This window comes from Diceros bicornis, chromosome 5, assembly GCF_020826845.1.
Source record: "Diceros bicornis minor isolate mBicDic1 chromosome 5, mDicBic1.mat.cur, whole genome shotgun sequence".
Taxonomy (NCBI): domain Eukaryota; kingdom Metazoa; phylum Chordata; class Mammalia; order Perissodactyla; family Rhinocerotidae; genus Diceros; species Diceros bicornis.
The window spans coordinates 32799117-32817769 of record NC_080744.1 but is presented as its reverse complement, the minus strand read 5'-3'; the positions used below and the strand labels follow the sequence as shown (position 1 = coordinate 32817769).

Genomic DNA, 18653 nt, shown 5'->3' with positions numbered 1-18653 from the left:
GATCTACCAGACTGTGCCTGGGCATGAGTGCTGGCATGCTGGTTCACATGTGATTCCTTGTCTATCTGCCCTCCAATAAGCAAAAAGAAAATTGGTGGATTTGAGTGTCCCCATTTGTCAAGTGGAAGTAATGATGAGATCATTGGAATTCATCTAATCAAAGTTCTCATCTTTTGACTCGCACATGAGAGACCTGAGACCCAGAAAATTTAAAGGACTTGTCCAAGATTCAATAGTTGGTTAAGGTCAGAGCCAGAAGTAGAAACCAGGTCTACTGACCCCAAAGCCACTGCTTCTTTCACTAAACAACGACCAGCGAATAAAAGTCAGCATTCTCCAAGTGAATTTAAAGTCCGGTCTTATAAATTCAGACCAACGACCATTTGTCAAGGAATTAAGAGCACAGGCTCTGCGGTTATTGCTGGATTCATTTCCTCACCCCTTAAGAGCTGTGTGATGCTGGGCAAGTTGCATAACCCCTCTAGGCTCCAGCTTCCTCGCCTACAAAATGGGAATAACAACAGTATCCATCTTACTGGGTTCTTGTGATGATTAAATAAGTTAATACATGCCAAGCACTTAACCAAAAACTACTTACTTAGCATTTATTATTGTTATTATTACTATTGAAATCTTCCCTTGTTTCATCTTCACATGAAAGATTCTACATAAATGCAAGGTTATTAAGACTTCTCTCTGTCCATATTAAGCATGTACCTATGAGAACATGTGTATGTGTAGGGGCTGTTTTGACCTTTGTGTATATTGGAGATGCGTGCACTTTGCAAAGCACTTATGAATTCAGTTGCACAAGCATCCATGTGACCTGGGTTTGTGACTTAAATATACATATAAGATATTTGCCTATTCTTGGTATACCCTCACACACTTTCAGCTGAGAACTGGAGGCTAGAGGAGGTATTGCCACACTCATGGTCCCAGAATGGGCACTCATCCTCAAATCATTGGCTAGCTCCAGCCCATGTGATAGTCTTAGAAAAGGGCCTACACTAAGCATAAACGAATGAGGTCCAGGAAAAGATAGGCAAGGTTTCAAAACTTTCCTCATTTATGAGGAAAAGCTAAACACTTTTTAAAAATACCAATATTTAGAATGGTTCTCTCCTAGCCTATCTTGAAATATATAATCAAACTTTGTTTTCCAATTAGATAACCCCAAACCTATATTCAAATAAATCTTGACCCCCTTTAGAGATAGAAGATTGAAAAAGCTGTGTGTGTGTGGTGGGGGCGGGGGGAGGTGATTCCAGAATCAGTCCCAAAGAGGCTAAGTCCATTACTTCATAAACTTTTATACAGTAGTCATCCATTCTAAGCACTGGAACTATGCCTACTAGTGATTTCTAGTCTGCTAATACCTACAAGCCTTTCTAATATGCATTTGGCTCCCAGTACTTTGTGTGGATAATTTGCTGCGAAATTTGGCCTCATGGTCCACAATAAAGAGATTTAACAAGACTAAAGAGGGTGCAGAGGGGCAGTTACTCTCTTGTAGGTTTCATTTCTCGGCGCTCTAGGATGGAAGGTAATTGAGCTTCGCGTCTCAGCATTCTAAGGTGCCCTCTTGTGGTTGGGGGAGGTAATGAGCCTCCTAATGACACCGCAGCTGCCTGGAGGTACAAATCCAGATCAAGCCACTGTTTAACAGCCAACAGGAAAAATACAGTTGAACTCCAAGAATAATATTCAGATTCAACATTCTGAAAGAATCATTGATATCCATATTTGACAAGGTCTAACCACACTTTTTTTTTTAAAAAAAGTAAATAAAGTAAAAGTACAACTTAACTTTTTGAGCCATCTTATTTCCAAATAAAATTTACAGGGCAGAATTTTTGTAAACTGGTGCCTGTCATGAAGTAGAAGCTCCTGTTTGCTTTCAGGAGATTTGGCCAGTCAGGGGACCTTAAGCTGAAGAACAGGCAAGCCCTGATCATTCCAGATATCACTCAAGCAATCTGGACATAGCACTAACGTATGACCTCAAGGTCATGTACTGGTGCAATCAACACATCGGCAAGTTGTTTCACTCATTTCTATAGACGATAACCCCTAACCTCACTGCTCATTTTTCAAACACATGAGAAATATAAAGGGGTTGGCAAACTCATTCTCACTCCTGGGGGAAAAAACATAATGCACATACCTTACCAAGCAGCCCAGAGAAATTATCTTTGTACACAAAAGCTGAAATTATATAAACTTGGAAGGCAACAGGTTATGAAAACCATATAAATTTATGGTCAGGCTTTCAAACAATGTTCTCCTTCTCCCCTTCTCCCCTCCCCAATAAACTGAGACACCAAGTCTGGGATTTGAGAATTACAGCTATGATCCTCGCCAAAGTGACCGAATTACAACTGAAGGCTTTTGGCTCCAGGAAGTTTCAAGAGACTAGTGTCTCCGGAACCATCACAACATCTCCCCTACCCCCAAAGTGCTCAGGGAACAGCCATTATCTCATTAATTCTTAAGAAATATCTATTAAAAAGGCAGAGAGAGAGGAATGATTTTATATATCTTACAGGGGAGGGAACAAGCCCAGAGATTATTTATAATTCAAAGTGAGATTGTGGCATTTCAAGAGAGGAGGAATATTGGCAGGTCATGCTGGTTTTCTGAAAGTTGCTGGGCAAGTTTAGAAAGCAATTGGAAAGTTTATCAGAGCAGCTGCTTGACAGGCACCAGGAGAAGGAATCTCAGACGATGAAGGCAGATTTCTGGCTCTCTGTCAAGGGGCTGACTACCTTTCCCAGGAACAAATGTAACTTAGAGACAGCGTAAATATGGGTATATCGACAGTGGAAACTCTTATTTTACAGTGCAGAGAGACTATATAAACCAACGTAAGATGAACTTCTAGATGTCTGTATGTGTCACGATTGTGGAAGTCCTCCGTAAAATGCTGAAAAAACAGGAATAGTCTAGAGGTTACTATGTGCAAATAGTAATGTCAAGAATGGACATACTAAGTTCTAAGACCCCTGACCACCTTGTGGAAATCAACGATGCTCAAGAATTTCTTTGCGAAGCTTTCACATTAGTTCACAACCTGAGAGATTAATAGAAAATACTTAAAGTACTTTCATAATCATGATTTTATTTTATCCTTATAACAACCCTGTAAAGAGTTGTTATTCCCCATTTTATAGAGAAGGAATCAACATGGGAAAGTTAAATGACTTGCTCTGAAGATTATCAGAGAGCAAAAATATAGAAGACAGTACTGTGTTGGTGGTACCAAGAAGAGCTGATGTTTTGAGCTCTGGCTCTCAATGCTATGTTTGTGGTGGCAGAGTGGTCTGGTGTCAGAAATGAGGATGGCACATGCCAGGGTATGCAATACAAATCTATCACAGTCAGTAATTTATTATAGCTAATATTTAAAATGATTGATAGAGTCAAAGGAAAACAGCCCTAAATCTACAGATTTTGTTGTTGGAGTTATATGTAAAGTATCTTTCTAGTCAAAGATTTGACTTCCTATTGGAAGAGTCTGAAGAAAATTTTGGATAACTTCACATTGTAGGAAATATTTTAGATTTGCACAAGTGTAGCTATATTTTGTTGATGATTTTAATAACGGCTACTCATTATAAATGTCAAATCAATCATCCCAATATAAGTTACCATCACCGGTGTGGCAAATTACTGTTTAAATAAAGGGGAAATGAAGACACAATGCTGAGGCTCTTGTACATCCTCTCAAGTGTTCGTAATTATCAGTCTTCTCAGTTTCAAGTGTGCAAACTCAGGGCTGGCCCAGTGGCGCAGTGGTTAAGTGCACGCGCTCCGCTTTGGCGGCCCGGAGTTCACAGGTTTGGATCCTGGCCGTGCACTGACGCACCACTTATCAAGCCATGCTGTGGCGATATCCCATATAAAGTAGAGGAGGATGGGCACGGATGTTAGCCCAGGGCCAATCTTCCTCAGCAAAAAGAGGAGGATTGGCATCGGATGGTAGCTCAGGGCTGGTCTTTCTCACAAAAAAAATGAAAATAAAATGTGCAAACCCTAGAAGTCATTTCATCTTGCTAGGTCTTAGTTTCTCATGTGCTAAATGAGGGTACTTATTTAGATGATAGGTAAGGTTCCTTCTAATTCTTAGTCTATATGATATTATAGAACAGGATCCACGCTCAGTTTAAGAATATATGTATCTGCTTAATTTAAACCAGTGCCAGTGATGGGAACTTTAGATGCTATTATAGAAGATAAAACTAGAAACTTGTATCTGAGTTCAGCAGAATCCTGACAGTTCTGACAGTTATTTCTGAACTAGGAATGTGGAAGGCACAGAGGGATGAAGACCAGCTCCATTAAGAGATGTTCACATGTATATCTCAGTGCTGCCTGAGCCCCTACAGCCAAAATTCAGAATGCTGCATTTTTAAATCTCCAACATATATTCTACTTCAGTTATTATAAACAGACCTATTTGGCAAGTGTTCTCCCGGTCTTCTTGTATGGGAAGCATTCTGTAGTTAAGCTGATGGAGTTGGTCTCCAGTGCTGAAACTCCTCAGCTGCTCACGACCTCTAAAAATTCCCTTTCATTTTCATTTTAAGAGAAAAGAAAAGAAACATCCGACTCTTGGAAGAGACCAAGGAATGCATCTTGATGCTGGAAATCTGGCCATGGGCATGGAGGGAAGGTTGGTAGGAGGCAGGTTTGGAGTTTTTTGGCATTGATTCAGCTCGTTATTTTCTCTAAAACTTAAACTCTCAGCTCTAAGGTAGGCCACAAATCTTGCTGAAAACTCCAAGCAGCCTCATCACCATCAAGCTCAGCAGACCTACATTCTGGCTTCCACTTTGAGGCAAAAGCGAAGACTACACGTGTCCAGGTTCTATGGAGTAATGGCAACCTCACTGTTCAGAAAGATTAAAGAGTTCAAATGAAGGGTGTTTTCCCCTCTGACAGGGAAACAAAATAAACATATCAAGTGCTAAGTGCCTTAGTGAAAACTGTTTGTTGAATAGGCAAACAATTATAGATAAGAAAATAGAATAAACTAAATAGATGTTTCAAAATTACTCACTCACCAAATCAGAAATTAGTTTTATGAGTAAACAACATGCTAAGCATCCAGAGAGAGAAATAAAGGGAGTAATAGCAATCTGAGAAGAAACAGAGGACAAAAGTAAGCTTAATATGATATTGCGTAAGAAAACATTCAGTGGAGTTCCTAGTTAGTCAGACAAGGCTTCCCAGAAGAGGCAAATTGAGGCTAGCTTTGGAATATTGAGAATCTTCTTCTGCCTTTCATACAGAAACAATGTCTTCTGTCCCTCTAGATGGCATTTAAAAAGCCAGCCAGCCTATAAAGCACATTTATTCCCATCTGATATGAATCTTCATCATGGGAATATATTTTATAGTATGCTTGTTGACTTCTTGCCTGGAACTATTGTTTTATTAGAAAAATTCAAATTGTTTCATGCAATTTTTCGTCCTCTTAAAAGATGTGCTCTGATACTTATTATTGGGATCCCATTTTTCTCATGAAAACACAATTCCAATGAACTTGAGAAGTGAAAAACTTTGATCATGATTTTCATTCATAATTGAAGTCAGTGGGAAAATCTGATGTGATTAACAGAAAACTGCATTCAGACTTTTGACACTTTTTCCTCTATAAGGCACAGCTGATTTCATAGTTATAACGTTACTTCAGATATGAACTGATGGATGAACCCCACTATACAATTTAATAATGAAGAGTTGATGATAACATCATTCAATATTATACACTTTTCAAAACACTTCCTCCAACCTTCTTAGATTTGAATTTCACAACATCCTGGTGGGTCAAGTAGACTCGGATATTGTTAAATCCTGTTTCATAAAGAAGGGAAAATATGGGCTAGAGAAGGAAGACAATCAGCCCAAGTTCACATACAAATCAGCAGCAGAACCAAATACTCTATTCTTCCTCAACACCATCTACGCTAATATCAAAAAGCTAGTGCAGAGAAGTAGCAGCAGTGGCAACAATATTAGCAAAACGAGAGCAGCCATCATTTGTGGAGGGCTGAGCATGATCCATACATTACCTAATCTAATAATCACCTAGAACAACAACACGAGCAGACGTCGTCTCATGCTACGGTGAGGGGACGGAGGCACAGTGTGGTAGAACTTCGACTTAGGTCGCACAGCCAGCGCGTGGTACAGCTGCGATTCAACTTCCCACCTGCCTGATCCACTGAGAACTTTGAACTTGTTCTCTGACAGACAGCTGGTGGCCTCAGATTACAAGTCCTCAAGTCTGCTCAGAAGTCACTGTCTCAATGAGGACTATCCTCAAGACTCCATTTAAAGCTGCAGCCCCATTCCCACCCTGCCAAAGTTGATCTTCCTTACCTGCTCTACCACGTGATTTAATTTTTTGTTTTTAATGTTGATTGTTAATATAAGCTCCACAGGGCAGTGATCTTTGGGGGTTTTCACCCACATATCTGAGACGCTCAGATAGCGCTATCCTACAGAACTTTTTGTAATGACGGAAGTGTTTTATATGTGTGCTATATGGTAGCCACCAGCCAAAAGAACAAAACTGCCAAGTGGCTAGTGCCACTGAAGGACTGAATTTTTAATTGTATCTAATTTTATTACTTAAATTTAAATAGCCAATGTGACTAATGGTTGCCATACTGGACAGCGTGGGCCCAACACAAAACCTAGCACAAATAAACTACCAATTAGTATTTGTTAAATGAATGAATTTATAAATAAGTGAGTAAGACATTTTCCATTTAGCCTACAGACTACTTTCACTAGTAGCAAAATAAATTTTACATTTTTTTCAATAGAATTAATGGCTGAAAAAAGTCCAGATTAAATTAAGAAAATAGTTTGAAAATTCAGATGATGTGACCAAAATATCAAGTACAGATTTCTCAAACTATTGGCTTCTTTTTGTCATCTGTGACTCAAAACCTTCCAAAATATTTTTTGAAAACAGAGAGAAAGCAAACCAGTAGCACATAATGAATTCTCATATATGATAAAAAATATATGTATAATTATGATTACTATAGTCACCAAATACCTTTTTGACCTTGTTTTTTTTCTCATAGGTCTCTGACAGAGGTTTTTTCTTCTGCTGAGTTGTGTCTTTGGAGAATAAATACTCAAATTCACTAGTATCCTGAATATCTGGTTCTTCTAAGGAATCCCATAAGGTTGGTGTAGCATTTTGGCTTAAAAGAGAAAATGACAAGTTAAACTTAAGAACCAAAACAGAAGGGAACAAAATACAATGAAATCTCTAATTCATTTTTTTAACTCATTTCTTAAAAAATATATACAACTCTAATAAAACTTAGAGAAAAGCTTTTTGTGTTACACATTCTTTTTTAAAGTCAAAATATACTACATCAAAGAGGGAGATCTAGAGACACCCTGTGGGACCAGAAATCCTAGGATTCAGGTTGTTGAGGTCATGTAAACTGCTCCTCCCTCAGTCTGTGGCATTTCCATAATGGGTAAATATGGGCATTATAAAGGCTGAAAAGATAACCAATTTTTAGACGTTGATGGGATAATTCTTAAATAGAATGAGAATGGTGTAGTAAGGTGAAGAGTTACCCTCTCTGGATTTTTTCTACTAGTTGTTTTTATTTTCCTGAGGAAGATTCACCCTGAGCTAACATCTGTTGCCAATCTTCGTCTTTTTTTGTGTGTGTGTGCTTGAGGAAGATTAGCCCTGAGCTAACATCTGTGCCCATCTTCCTCCATTTTGTATGTGGGTCACCGCCACAGCATGGCTAATGAGTGGTATAGGTCTGCGCCTGGGATCCAAACCTGAGAACCCAGGCCGCCAAGGCAGAGTGTGCTGAACTTAACCACTATGCCACGGGGCCGGCCTCTCTACTAGTTTTAAATATGGTTTTCAGGATTACTTCAGGTCAACTCAGTGCAGGACCTATAATATGTGAACAGGCTGTGCTCATTTAGAAATACTTAATTTATTATATCCTGCCCCAACAACACTATTAAACATAAAAACAAATCAGAAAACTCCATCGTAGCAGCCCCTAAAGGGACTTCAACTAAAGCAGCCATATGGAGACTGTGTTTTGTTTTGTCTTCTCAAAACAGGGGCACCCTAGTTTTGAAACAAAGAAAGAGAAGAAGATCTAAAATCAGGTATAGAGGAACTGCCTCTGAGAGCTGACTCAGATGGGTTACTATTCAGGCTCCCTTTAGAAAATATTTTCTCCCAAATGTCTACTTTCTTAACTTTCTTACTTTAAAAACTTTTAATGCCCACAGACAGAAAAAAATGTCTTATCTACACATTTATTCTTTTTCAAACATATGTATATCTTATGGTCCATAACATCTATAAGTGCTTACCTTTGTTTCAACAGATATTTTCTCAGTCAATGGAAACTAAAAAACTATTATTATATGGGGCACTCCACAAAATTTTTTGATACTAAAAGGTGATTTTCACATTAAAACAGTTGGCGACACTGGCTTTTCAGATCTGCGTGTTCCCATTTTGCCATTATATCTGCCTTTCCCATGAAATATGACATATCGGTTCTGGGCACATTCGCTTCTCTCTACACTTTGGTTTTTTATTAAATTTTTTCTAATATAATATTTGAGGCATTTACGAGTATATATGTGACATATGTAAGTTATAATGTATAGCAGTATAGCGAATACTTGTGAAATCATTACCCAAGGGATAGAATATTTCCAACGAAGTACATCCATCCATGTGCCCCTTCCTCAGCCACCTGCCTCCACAACTCACTCAACTTCAAATTTGAAACATGAACACTATTAATGTTAAGTGCTTATCTCATCTGCACTCAGGAAAGCGGATCTTGATAGGAGAAGAGAATCAGGGAATTTTGGAGCATGCAGCCTATGAAGGACTGCTGGTCTGGGTCTGATGAAAGTTCTGGGAAGTTGAGGAGAGGGTGCCTAGAGGGAAGTGATGTGACCCGTGAGGCAGATTGTTCAGACCCACTGCCCCCCCTTGCACCTGTACCACTTGGCCCCAGCTCCAAGGACTCTGAGCTCAGGCCAATATGACTAGCGCTATAACTCACTCATATTCTGGAGTAAATTGGCTTTGGCAGTCAGGTTCAGCACTTCATCACTATTTACAACATTGTTGCTATGGGAAAAGGCACATCTAATAATGAATAAAAGAATTTTGGAATATCAACTCTCACTGAGTTGGGGGCAACTGGCATTTGGTGGGGCAGTAACAAGGACTCGCTCACAATGGACCATCTGTCATAATGGTCCACTTTTTTCTGACCACTGAACAGACAATTCTAGCTCAAAAGAAGAGAAGGAGGAAGGAGGACGGGGAAGGCAGGGGGGTGGGGAGGAGAGAGGAAGGAGGAGACATTCACTAGGAAGAGAGAGACTTGCTCACTAGGAAGATAGATACTTATTAGGAAGCCAAACACTTAAGATAGATGATGATTTCTTTTTCCTTAACTAAATATCTCTTCCCTACTCAGAAACCAAAAAACAGGCACCAAAGAAGGCAAAATGGCCAACGTTAAAAATTAGCTCATGTTAGTAGTGAAAAGCAATCTAGGTGGATGGGAGGCAGTGTACATATAATGGAGAAAATTCATATTTTACTCCTAGTTCCCCAGAAGACCATTTTGAGGGACCCATAATAAGAGAGACTGAATGTGCAGTGCAACAGGAAGTGTCCACGGTGCAGTCTGCACAGATCACAGTGAGGAAACCTTCCACCCATGCCCCACACTCAGGCTCAAGCTTGACATGTTCACCAGGCAGGGGTCTCCTGATGTCCCAGGTCAGGAAAGTTAGTGCATTCATCTACTTTTCATTTTGCTCAAAATTGAAGCCCGAGAATTATAGTGAAACTAATAAGCGCTTGAGTATTCAATTATTTTCTTTCTCAAAGTTGCCAGCTATGTAAGGAGGGAAAAACATAGTCAATGATTATCTCCAGGTTGCCTTTATCACGGGGCGAAGGGCTCAGATCTCCCAGCGGTACTGTTACACTGCTGCACTGGTCGGTGATATTGGTTGCTCGTGAAGTCTTGCAAAGAATGAAGCTGAGGTAGGCTAGTGGGACAGGTGTGGAACAGCTCCATGTGCTGGAACAGTCAGAACACATGACTCCAGGTCTGACAGGTGGGATTCATCACTTTGGAATAGCTGCACATTAATTTGAGAAGACTAATACGGGAACACAGCTCCAAATAAATATTGTGGAAAATTATTTCTTAGGAAACATCATCTGAGTCTTGAATGGGAAAAGGGGAATATTAGTACTTTAGTTAATGGTAAGAGCTATTTCAGGATCGTCTAACTTTTTTTTTAACCATTCATTTGGGAAATTATAAAATACCAGCATTAAAAAATATATACCAAGGTTTTCTGCAAATAAGCTCTTGGCTCTTATTTTTTGGTGAGGAAAGGGGCCAATATGGAGTATATAATCAACTTAGTTCACCATATGCTTAGTTTTAAGGTGTTCTCCGCTCCTCCTATAGTGATTTCCAGTTGCTTTATAATTTTGAATTGCATGTTATTGTGTTCAATATCCTGCCTTCCTCAAGCAAAATGTTATATAATTGAAAAATTCACCACCACATCTTGATTTGGGGAATAAGTACAAAAATTTAAGGTTAAAAATGTGTTCTATATTTGCATTTCTTTGCAAACAAATGAACTTCAAACCTACAGAGACGTCAAGAAGCAACTCAACGTCTTTCTCATTGACCTCTTGACAGGTTCCGAAATGAGGCAGAAGAAATCCGATCAAATCTGTTTGAGGGCAAGTTTCTAAGCAACCATATCTTGCTGCCTTACAGACTGAGCTTAAAAATCTATACAAACGGAAGATGCTTTTTAGCTATCCACACATTGGCACTTTCTCTGGAGGGCAACAAGGTATAAAGATGTTAGCAGTTCAAGCAGAGAGAGTATATTTAAGACTCCCCTCTGACCCAAAGAGCTAATGACCCAGCCATGTCTAGTTCTTTTAATAAAAAATTACACATCCCTCTTAAATATCCACATCATAGGGTTGATAATACATCTAAAGACGACAGATATTCTAAAAATCTTCAGTGAACCCACAGTATAGATTCAGGCTCAATCTCTTTACGATTACTCACTAATTGTAGGAATGTGCCTAACTTAAGTGCCTAACCTGGGCACCTCTCTAGTCTGTAAAATGGAACACTTACCTTAGGAGGGGTCTGATCCTGAACACATCATTTCTCCTAGCATCAATCCATAGAGAATACAGAGGAGAATTGGTGGAGACATTCTCCCTCAAACACTCCAAATTTGTTTATCCAAGGCATTCACTGAACCACGTTTGAGAATGAGTGCTACAGTATGCTGCTGAACTGGTAAGAATAAAACATCACTTGTGCAAAATCCTGGGAATTCACAAGCTGAGAATTGGCCAGGGGAGTTGAGCTTACCTCTTATCACTTATTTGTATTCTAGTCCAGTACAAAGGCTTCATGGGACAACTGGGCTCAATGGCTGGCTTCCGAGGACACTGGCTAGAAGAAGAGCTGACTCCGAAGAAGAGTCCAGGAGGAGGTGGGGGCACAAGTCCTGGGGGTGCTGGAGGAGGAGGTGGCCCTCCACTGTTGGGCAGAGTGGAGGAGTTAGGAAGTGGTGGTGGGGGAGGAGGTGGGGGAGGCCCAACACTTGGGGGCAGAGGAGGTGGCGGAGGTGGTGGCGGTTCAGCACTAGCAGGTGGTGGTGGAGGTGCTGGTGGCAAAGGTTCAAGTCCAGGTGGAAGGGGAGGAGGGGGAGGGATGGGTGTTGGTAGGGGTGGTGCAGGAGGGGGAGGCGATGCCTTCTGCTGACTCGATGAGATGCCTTCCACAGACTGAAGAGGAGCATGGATGTCTCTGCCGTCATTTGGGGGAGAGAGTTGGCTTAAAGAGGAAATATTCAGCTTTTTGGGTATTATTTGGTTACTTCTGGGTGTCTTGCCTTCACCTTCGCAGGGTTTGAGGAAAGTCTCTCTGTCTGTCTGGATGCACACATTTCTGTAGGTCTTTGGAGGGCTGTCATCATCGGTGGAGATGCATGCATCTCTCATCTCTTCACGTCCTCCTCGCCATCGGTGTTCTATCTCGTGCTTGAGATTTTCAATGGTTTCTTCTAGCCTCGCTGTTATCACTGCATGCTCGCCCCGGATATGAAAGGCCTGAAGTTCAAACTGAGCCTGTAGGGATGTCAGTGGGAAAGAAAGTAAAGAGTTTACAAAAACGAAACATCAGAAATTTAAAAATTCAATACCATTCCCATGCCACCATAGCACAGTCTATGCAACACAGGAAAATAGATATTCTTTTGAGACTCCAACTGTGTGTAAATTTCACTTTATGAATTTTCCAAGGATTTAAGTAGTTGGAGTAGAAACACAATTTCATCCAATCTGAGCTCATGGGGAATAATTAGCATGGATTGAAGCTTAAAGTAAAATTGTTGCCTAAGAACTTTCATCCAATTTTAATGCCAAATGCAAAATAAAACTTTTTTTTTCTTTTTGAGGAAGATCAGCCCTGAGCTAATATCTGTTGCCAGTCTTTCTCTTTTTGCTGAGGAAGACTGGCCCTGGGCTAACACCCATGCCCATCCTCCTCTACTTTATATGAGATGCCACCACAGCATGGCCTGACAAGTGGCGCACCAGTGCACACCCGGAATCCGGGCCTATGAACCCTTGGGCCGCTGAAGCAGAGCGCGTGCATTTAAGCGCTGCGCCACCGGGCTGGCCTGCAAAACAAAACTTTTAACAAAGGTTTGAATATGCTTGAACATATCTTTTATTGCTTTTGGTTTTGGTTTGGAAAAAGAAAACTAAGAAAAAAGTAGATTTGCAGATCCTTCTGGCTTGGAGCTGCTGTTCTCACAGTCTTCCTCAGAATTCTATGGGGTTTCTGGGCCAATAGTGCAGAAACAAAAAGTGCCAAAAGAAGCTATGATACACCTGTATTTTTAAGAAGTTTCCATACCAAAGCTGCCTGTGATCAGTATTTGTGTCTATTTCATAATCATTCATAATATAGAAATAAATAAGCAATACAAAGGCACAGAAAGTGAGAATTTTAAGATTTGCTATTTTTCTCTTCTACATACCCAGCATTTTAAACTATATTTTATAAGACATCAGCCCTTTTAATACTTATCTTTTCATTTATTTCAATACTTTGAGTCGATAGTTTTACACTTATTAGCACAGAACTGGCATACTCTTACTCATTAACTAGGGCATTTCCCAGCATTCAAAACCATTTGGCCTATAACAACTGGGAAGCAGTCAAATTTACAATTTTATTAGAGTTTTCAAAATCCAATTTAATAGCAATTAAATATTTCTAGTGAACTTATCTAATTTTTGCCTTCCCCAGTTTATAAACTCCACAAGATGAAATCAGGGACGGGCTCTGCCTCTGCTTCTGTACCCCAGCAGCAAGCACAGTAAGTACATAGTATTGAAGAGATGGATGGATAAAAACCACTGAAATAGGTATATTTAGTCATTGTCCCAAGAGCCTTCCTTATGGCCGATGAGACTTTCTTCACTATAACTTCAGCCCACAAATATCTACACCACCAAAGCGTATACAAAAGTACAGATCCCTTTTGCATTGAAAAAGTAAAGAAATATTTTTCATGGCCTAGAGTCAGGCAAGATAGACATAGGAAGATTCCCTACTTTCATTAAGACACTTTCAATTAAATTTTTCTAGGTTCACCTTCGCCCTCACAAACCAACCGCCAAATAACTCTGGTCAGTAGAACTAGAGACAAGGTTTTTCTAAAGCTGATCTTGAATGTGGATATGACAGCCCCGATCCAACTCCAAAAGAACTGGTGAGTTCAGGGCACCATCTATTTCTCATATGGCACTGAGGGGTTAAGCACCTGAGTTCTGGATTCATACCACCTGGTGCTCATCCCGGCTTAGACACTTGCCTAGCTCTACAACCTTGGGCAGGGAACTTGGTATCTTCAAGCCTGAGTTTCCTCAAGTGTCAAGTGAGGATAACAGTGAGCAATCTCTAGCGGTTTTATAAATGTAAATTGAGATATTTCCTATAAAGCAGTAGGCATTATGCCTGGGACATAGTAAGTTCCAAATACATGTTACTATTAGTTACTGTTGTTAATAATAATACTAGAGTAAGAGACTAATAGATTGCTAATCATTCTTAAAAATTTCCAAATAATGCCACCTTTGTGGAGTGATAGGCCCAAAACTAGGCAAAGCTTAAGCAGTCAGGATAAAAATGTACTATAAATATAAAAATTTATGGGCCTGCCTGGAGGCGCAAGTGGTTAAGTGCTTGCGCTCTGCTGTGGTGGCCCGGGGTTCGCCAGTTCAGATCCCAGGCGCGCACTGACGCACTGCTTGGCAAGCCATGCTGTGGTGGCGTCCCATATAAAATGGAGGAAGATGGGCACGGATGTTAGCCCAGGGCCAGTCTTCCTCAGCAAAAAGAGGAGGACTGGCAGATGTTAGCTCAGGGCTGATCTTCCTCACAAAAATATAAATAAATAAATAAATATAAAAATTTACCAAGTCTTTCATGAGTTTGCTACTAAATGCCTGAAGGTAATTTCAAGCTTCATTCAACTACGTGATCAAGATACTCTGTTTCAACATCCTACCTGTCTCCATCTCCCTCTCCTGCCCACCTCCACCCATATCCCAGCCCTGATCCCCAACCTGAATTACATGCCAACCTTTTTATTTCATTTTAGTGACTAGTTCAGTTCTGCCACATCAAACTAACTCTTGGTTGTTCCCAGCTAACCTTCTTCCAAGGCGGTTACGAGTCAAATAATATTAATGAGCCAGTAACTTTATCAGTCTTCAACTTTTTAATATGAAAATGTTGCTAAGACATATCCCACAGAGAAACTTGCCCTTTATCACACAACTGACCTGTATCTACAGAAAAGGCCTTGGTCCCCACCTCTCCCGCTTTCCACCTCTCAGCCCAAGATCTTCTGAATCAGCTGAAACTGATGTATACACCTATATATTGTTTTGGTGACTCTGCAATGCATTGGCTTAGTGTAGTGGGTAGAGCACAAATTGGGCAGGTTATTTAACCTCTCAGTATCTCAGCTTTCTCATAAGTAAAATGGGGATAATAGAATCTACCCACAAGGCACTTATGAGAAGTAGATGAATGAATATATGTAAAACAACATATATAGGAATGTTTGAACATAGTGGGTGCTATGTAAGTTTGGTATCATTATTATTGTCTCTTTGCTCAGAGATCAGAGGCCAGTGGCCACATCAACCTGCTTTCAACTCTCAGCATTCTCCCCAGCACCATGCTCTATCCATCTAAGGCAAAAATAAAGATACCAAAATCCTTCTTTAATCCTTGCTAGCTGCCATCCTTTCTTTCTCGCCCTTCCTCTTTTCTTCACAGCAGAGTTTTTTTTGGGGAAAAATCCCACACCACTCTTGCTTTATCTATTTTCTCATCCATTCCCCCTTTCAACCAATTACAATTGGCTTCTGCCCCTACTGTCTTAATGAAACTCCCTAATTTGAGTGTTACGTTTGGTCAGCACTTTTCAGTGATTTTATCCTCTTAGCTGCATTGTTAAGTTGACTATTGCCCATGCCTTGAAATTCTCTCTGCTTCCCTGACTTTTGATATACCCTCTCCACCCATCTCTGTTTTCTTCCTACTTCTTGGTTCTCCCCAGTCAATCTTGTGAACTCCTCTTCCTCCACTCATCTCTTAAATGTTGTTCCCCAGGCATCTTCCTTGACACTTTATCCTTCTCATACTACACAATCTCTCTAGGTCATCTTGTGTACTCATATGGTAAATGATACTTATTTGCTATGTACTGTAACTTCCAAATTGGTACCTTCAAACCGCAATTCCAACTATCCACTGGTCTGGTCTACCTGAGCATTTAATCAGTCACCTCAGACTCAACATGTCTGAAAATGAACTCATCATTGCTAAACCTCAATTTGTTCTTCCTCTGAAATTCCACCTTGCAGTTAATGGCATCATCATCCTCCCAATCATCACATCCAGAAATTCTGATGTCACGCTGGATTCCTCACTCTTTCTCATTCCCAACATATTACTTAATGGGTTTCATTAATTTCTCTGACTCATTCCTTTCCCTCCATCCCCACAGCCTCAACTTTTCATTGGGTCCTCTTTACCTACACAAATGGCAAGAGCCACCTAATTAATTTTCCTGATCCCAGTTTGGCCACATTGGTTCCAAAGGGATTTAAAAATAAATAAATGCAGATCTTTATTCCTTAAAATTCTTTCAATAATTGGCCATTGCTTATAGACTAACACTGAAAACTTTTTTAGCATGAACACACTGAAAGCTCTTCTGATCCGTTTTCTGCCAACTTTCTCCACATTTGGCTCCTGCCTCTTAGCCAAATTATGTCCTTGATTCCAGGCTTACATAATGTCTTGCCTCGCCCAGGACCCTGTACTTTGATACATCTGAGCCTTTGCAAATGGTGTCCTCTCTCAACATCTCTCCTGTGCTGCAAACACTCAAGGTAAGGGGACAGATTACCAAGCATAGATTCTAAGAATGGCTTCCTCACAAACTGTATTCACCCCTATGAAGAATTACCAAATAAGAACAAAATATTGAATTTCCATGTACTCCATACCAATATGCTGAGATTATAGTAAGAAACCCTCCGACCACTAAAATTTAAATGGTTCAAATGAAGAAACAACTTATCTTTGCCCTTCCCTGTTTCACAACCCCTTTTGATCATTCTGATTTTGTCTTGGTCATGTTCAGGAGCTCAGTATGATATAGTAAGTCAAAGCAATTAAAGCAGCTCATTCATTCTGTGTATCTGTCCATATCCTATCAATTATTTCAAATTGTGCCTGCTTCTATTACAAATGTAAGACCATGAATAGCATGAATCAAGCTTTTTGGGAAAGTTAGTTTTTAACTCCATTTTTCACGCTGTTTCCTGTTAAACGCACTTCTACTTTGCACCCAGAAACCATGTGCTATCTCCCCTCCAGTGTCTAGAGCCATAGCTAGGACTGTTAATGATTTGGTGAGTCAAACACAGAGGGTAGAACTTTCTGGTGGATAATCATGTACTCTTGGACAATGTTTGCCTAGGATCCTGGGAATCTTTATGAAATGTCAAGCCCAGGTTCTTATAGTCAAAATTATAGATAAGGCTGGGTCAAGGGAATATAATGCTTTTAAAATCTGTTGACTCTCTTTTCAGTCTCCTTTACTCTCGCATTGAACATGGTGCTCATATACAGGAGACAAAACAGTTACAAACTTTCCATTCATTATTTTAGATAAATGTTCTTTAGGACATGTGAAGCATTATGAGTTTTGCTCTCCCCAACCCTCTCCGCTAAAAATCTCTTTTTCTGCATTCACCCCAACATACCGTTTGAAAGGAGACAAGTGTTGAGATTTGACATCTTTCCAAGTTTTATCTACCTTCCTTTACTCATAACTTGATTGCCTGTATTGCTTCCATTTTTAATCACATCGTCTTTCTACCTGCAATTGTCTATTAATCTATATCCATCTCCTTCTAAGCCAGATTCAAATTCACAATCTTTAAGAGACAAATCCTAATTAAATCATTCTGTTTCAATCATCCTTTTACTTGATTGGCACTATTTTTATCTGTCTAATGTAGTGGTTTCTCAGCCTGTTCCCTATTAGAAACACCTAGAGTGCTTTGTAAAAAATACTGATGGGCAGGATCACCCCCAGAGAGCATTATTCAATTGGTCTGAGATGGTGCCCTTGCACTGGTATCCTTAAAGCTCCCCAAGGGATTCCAATGGGCAGCCAGAGTTGAAAATAACAGTAACTGTTTTTAATCTTTATTCTGCTCCAAACACAGCTGAGCTAGTATAACACCACAATATTGGTGGATTCTTTTTGGCAATGACTTTTACTTGGGTCATTTCAGAATCTCCAAAGGAACGTGCATTATTTGACAAAGTCTCTTCCTAATTCTGATATGTCCCCATAAGGGGAATATCCCTTCATGACCCACACTAAGGATAGTTATTCTACACAGCAGATAAGCCTAAAATTCTTCCATGATACTCACGGCTCTTCAAAACCTGGCCTCTGCTTACTTTTCCAGATACTTCTCTATACTTTTCCTATGTTGCACCACTACAGATTCAAACATATGATCAGCTCTCACATCTTTATGCCTTTGCACATGCTCTTTCCTCTACTTAAAACACCCTTTCTCTCCATTTTCACCTAATGAAAGCCCAGAAGGAAAATTCAGTCAAGCTCAACTGAACCTTCTGGCTGAAACCTTTCTTGATTCTTCTTGACAAAAGTTTTCCTTTGACGTTGTTGCCAAAGAACTTTCTGGTCACATTGCATTATAGTCATTTATGTTTATCTTTTTTTGCAAATCTAAAATCTCCAGGCAGTTGGGGACCATGCCTTATTCATGTTTGAACTTCCAGAACATTGCACACTGCTTGGCTAGTTAGTGATCCATAAATGCTTATTGAATTGAATTATTTCTTTAGTTTTAAATAGTAAGACTTCCTTATGCCTCTGTATTACCCACCCAACTAGGCTTGAAGCTCTAA

At 39.9% G+C, this 18653-nt stretch overlaps 1 protein-coding gene across 3 annotated transcripts in view; it reads right to left on the bottom strand.

Moving 5' to 3' along the window:
* The window catches only part of FMN1 (formin 1), a 365920-nt gene that overhangs the window by 181594 nt on the left and 165673 nt on the right, over window positions 1-18653 (bottom strand). For all 3 annotated transcript variants that reach the window (XM_058541158.1, XM_058541159.1, XM_058541160.1), the window contains 2 exons: window positions 11475-12235; window positions 7076-7226 (listed from right to left, as the gene is read on the bottom strand). In XM_058541158.1, coding sequence (XP_058397141.1) covers window positions 7076-7226; window positions 11475-12235 — 912 coding nt within the window. The remainder of the gene's footprint in view (window positions 1-7075; window positions 7227-11474; window positions 12236-18653) is intronic.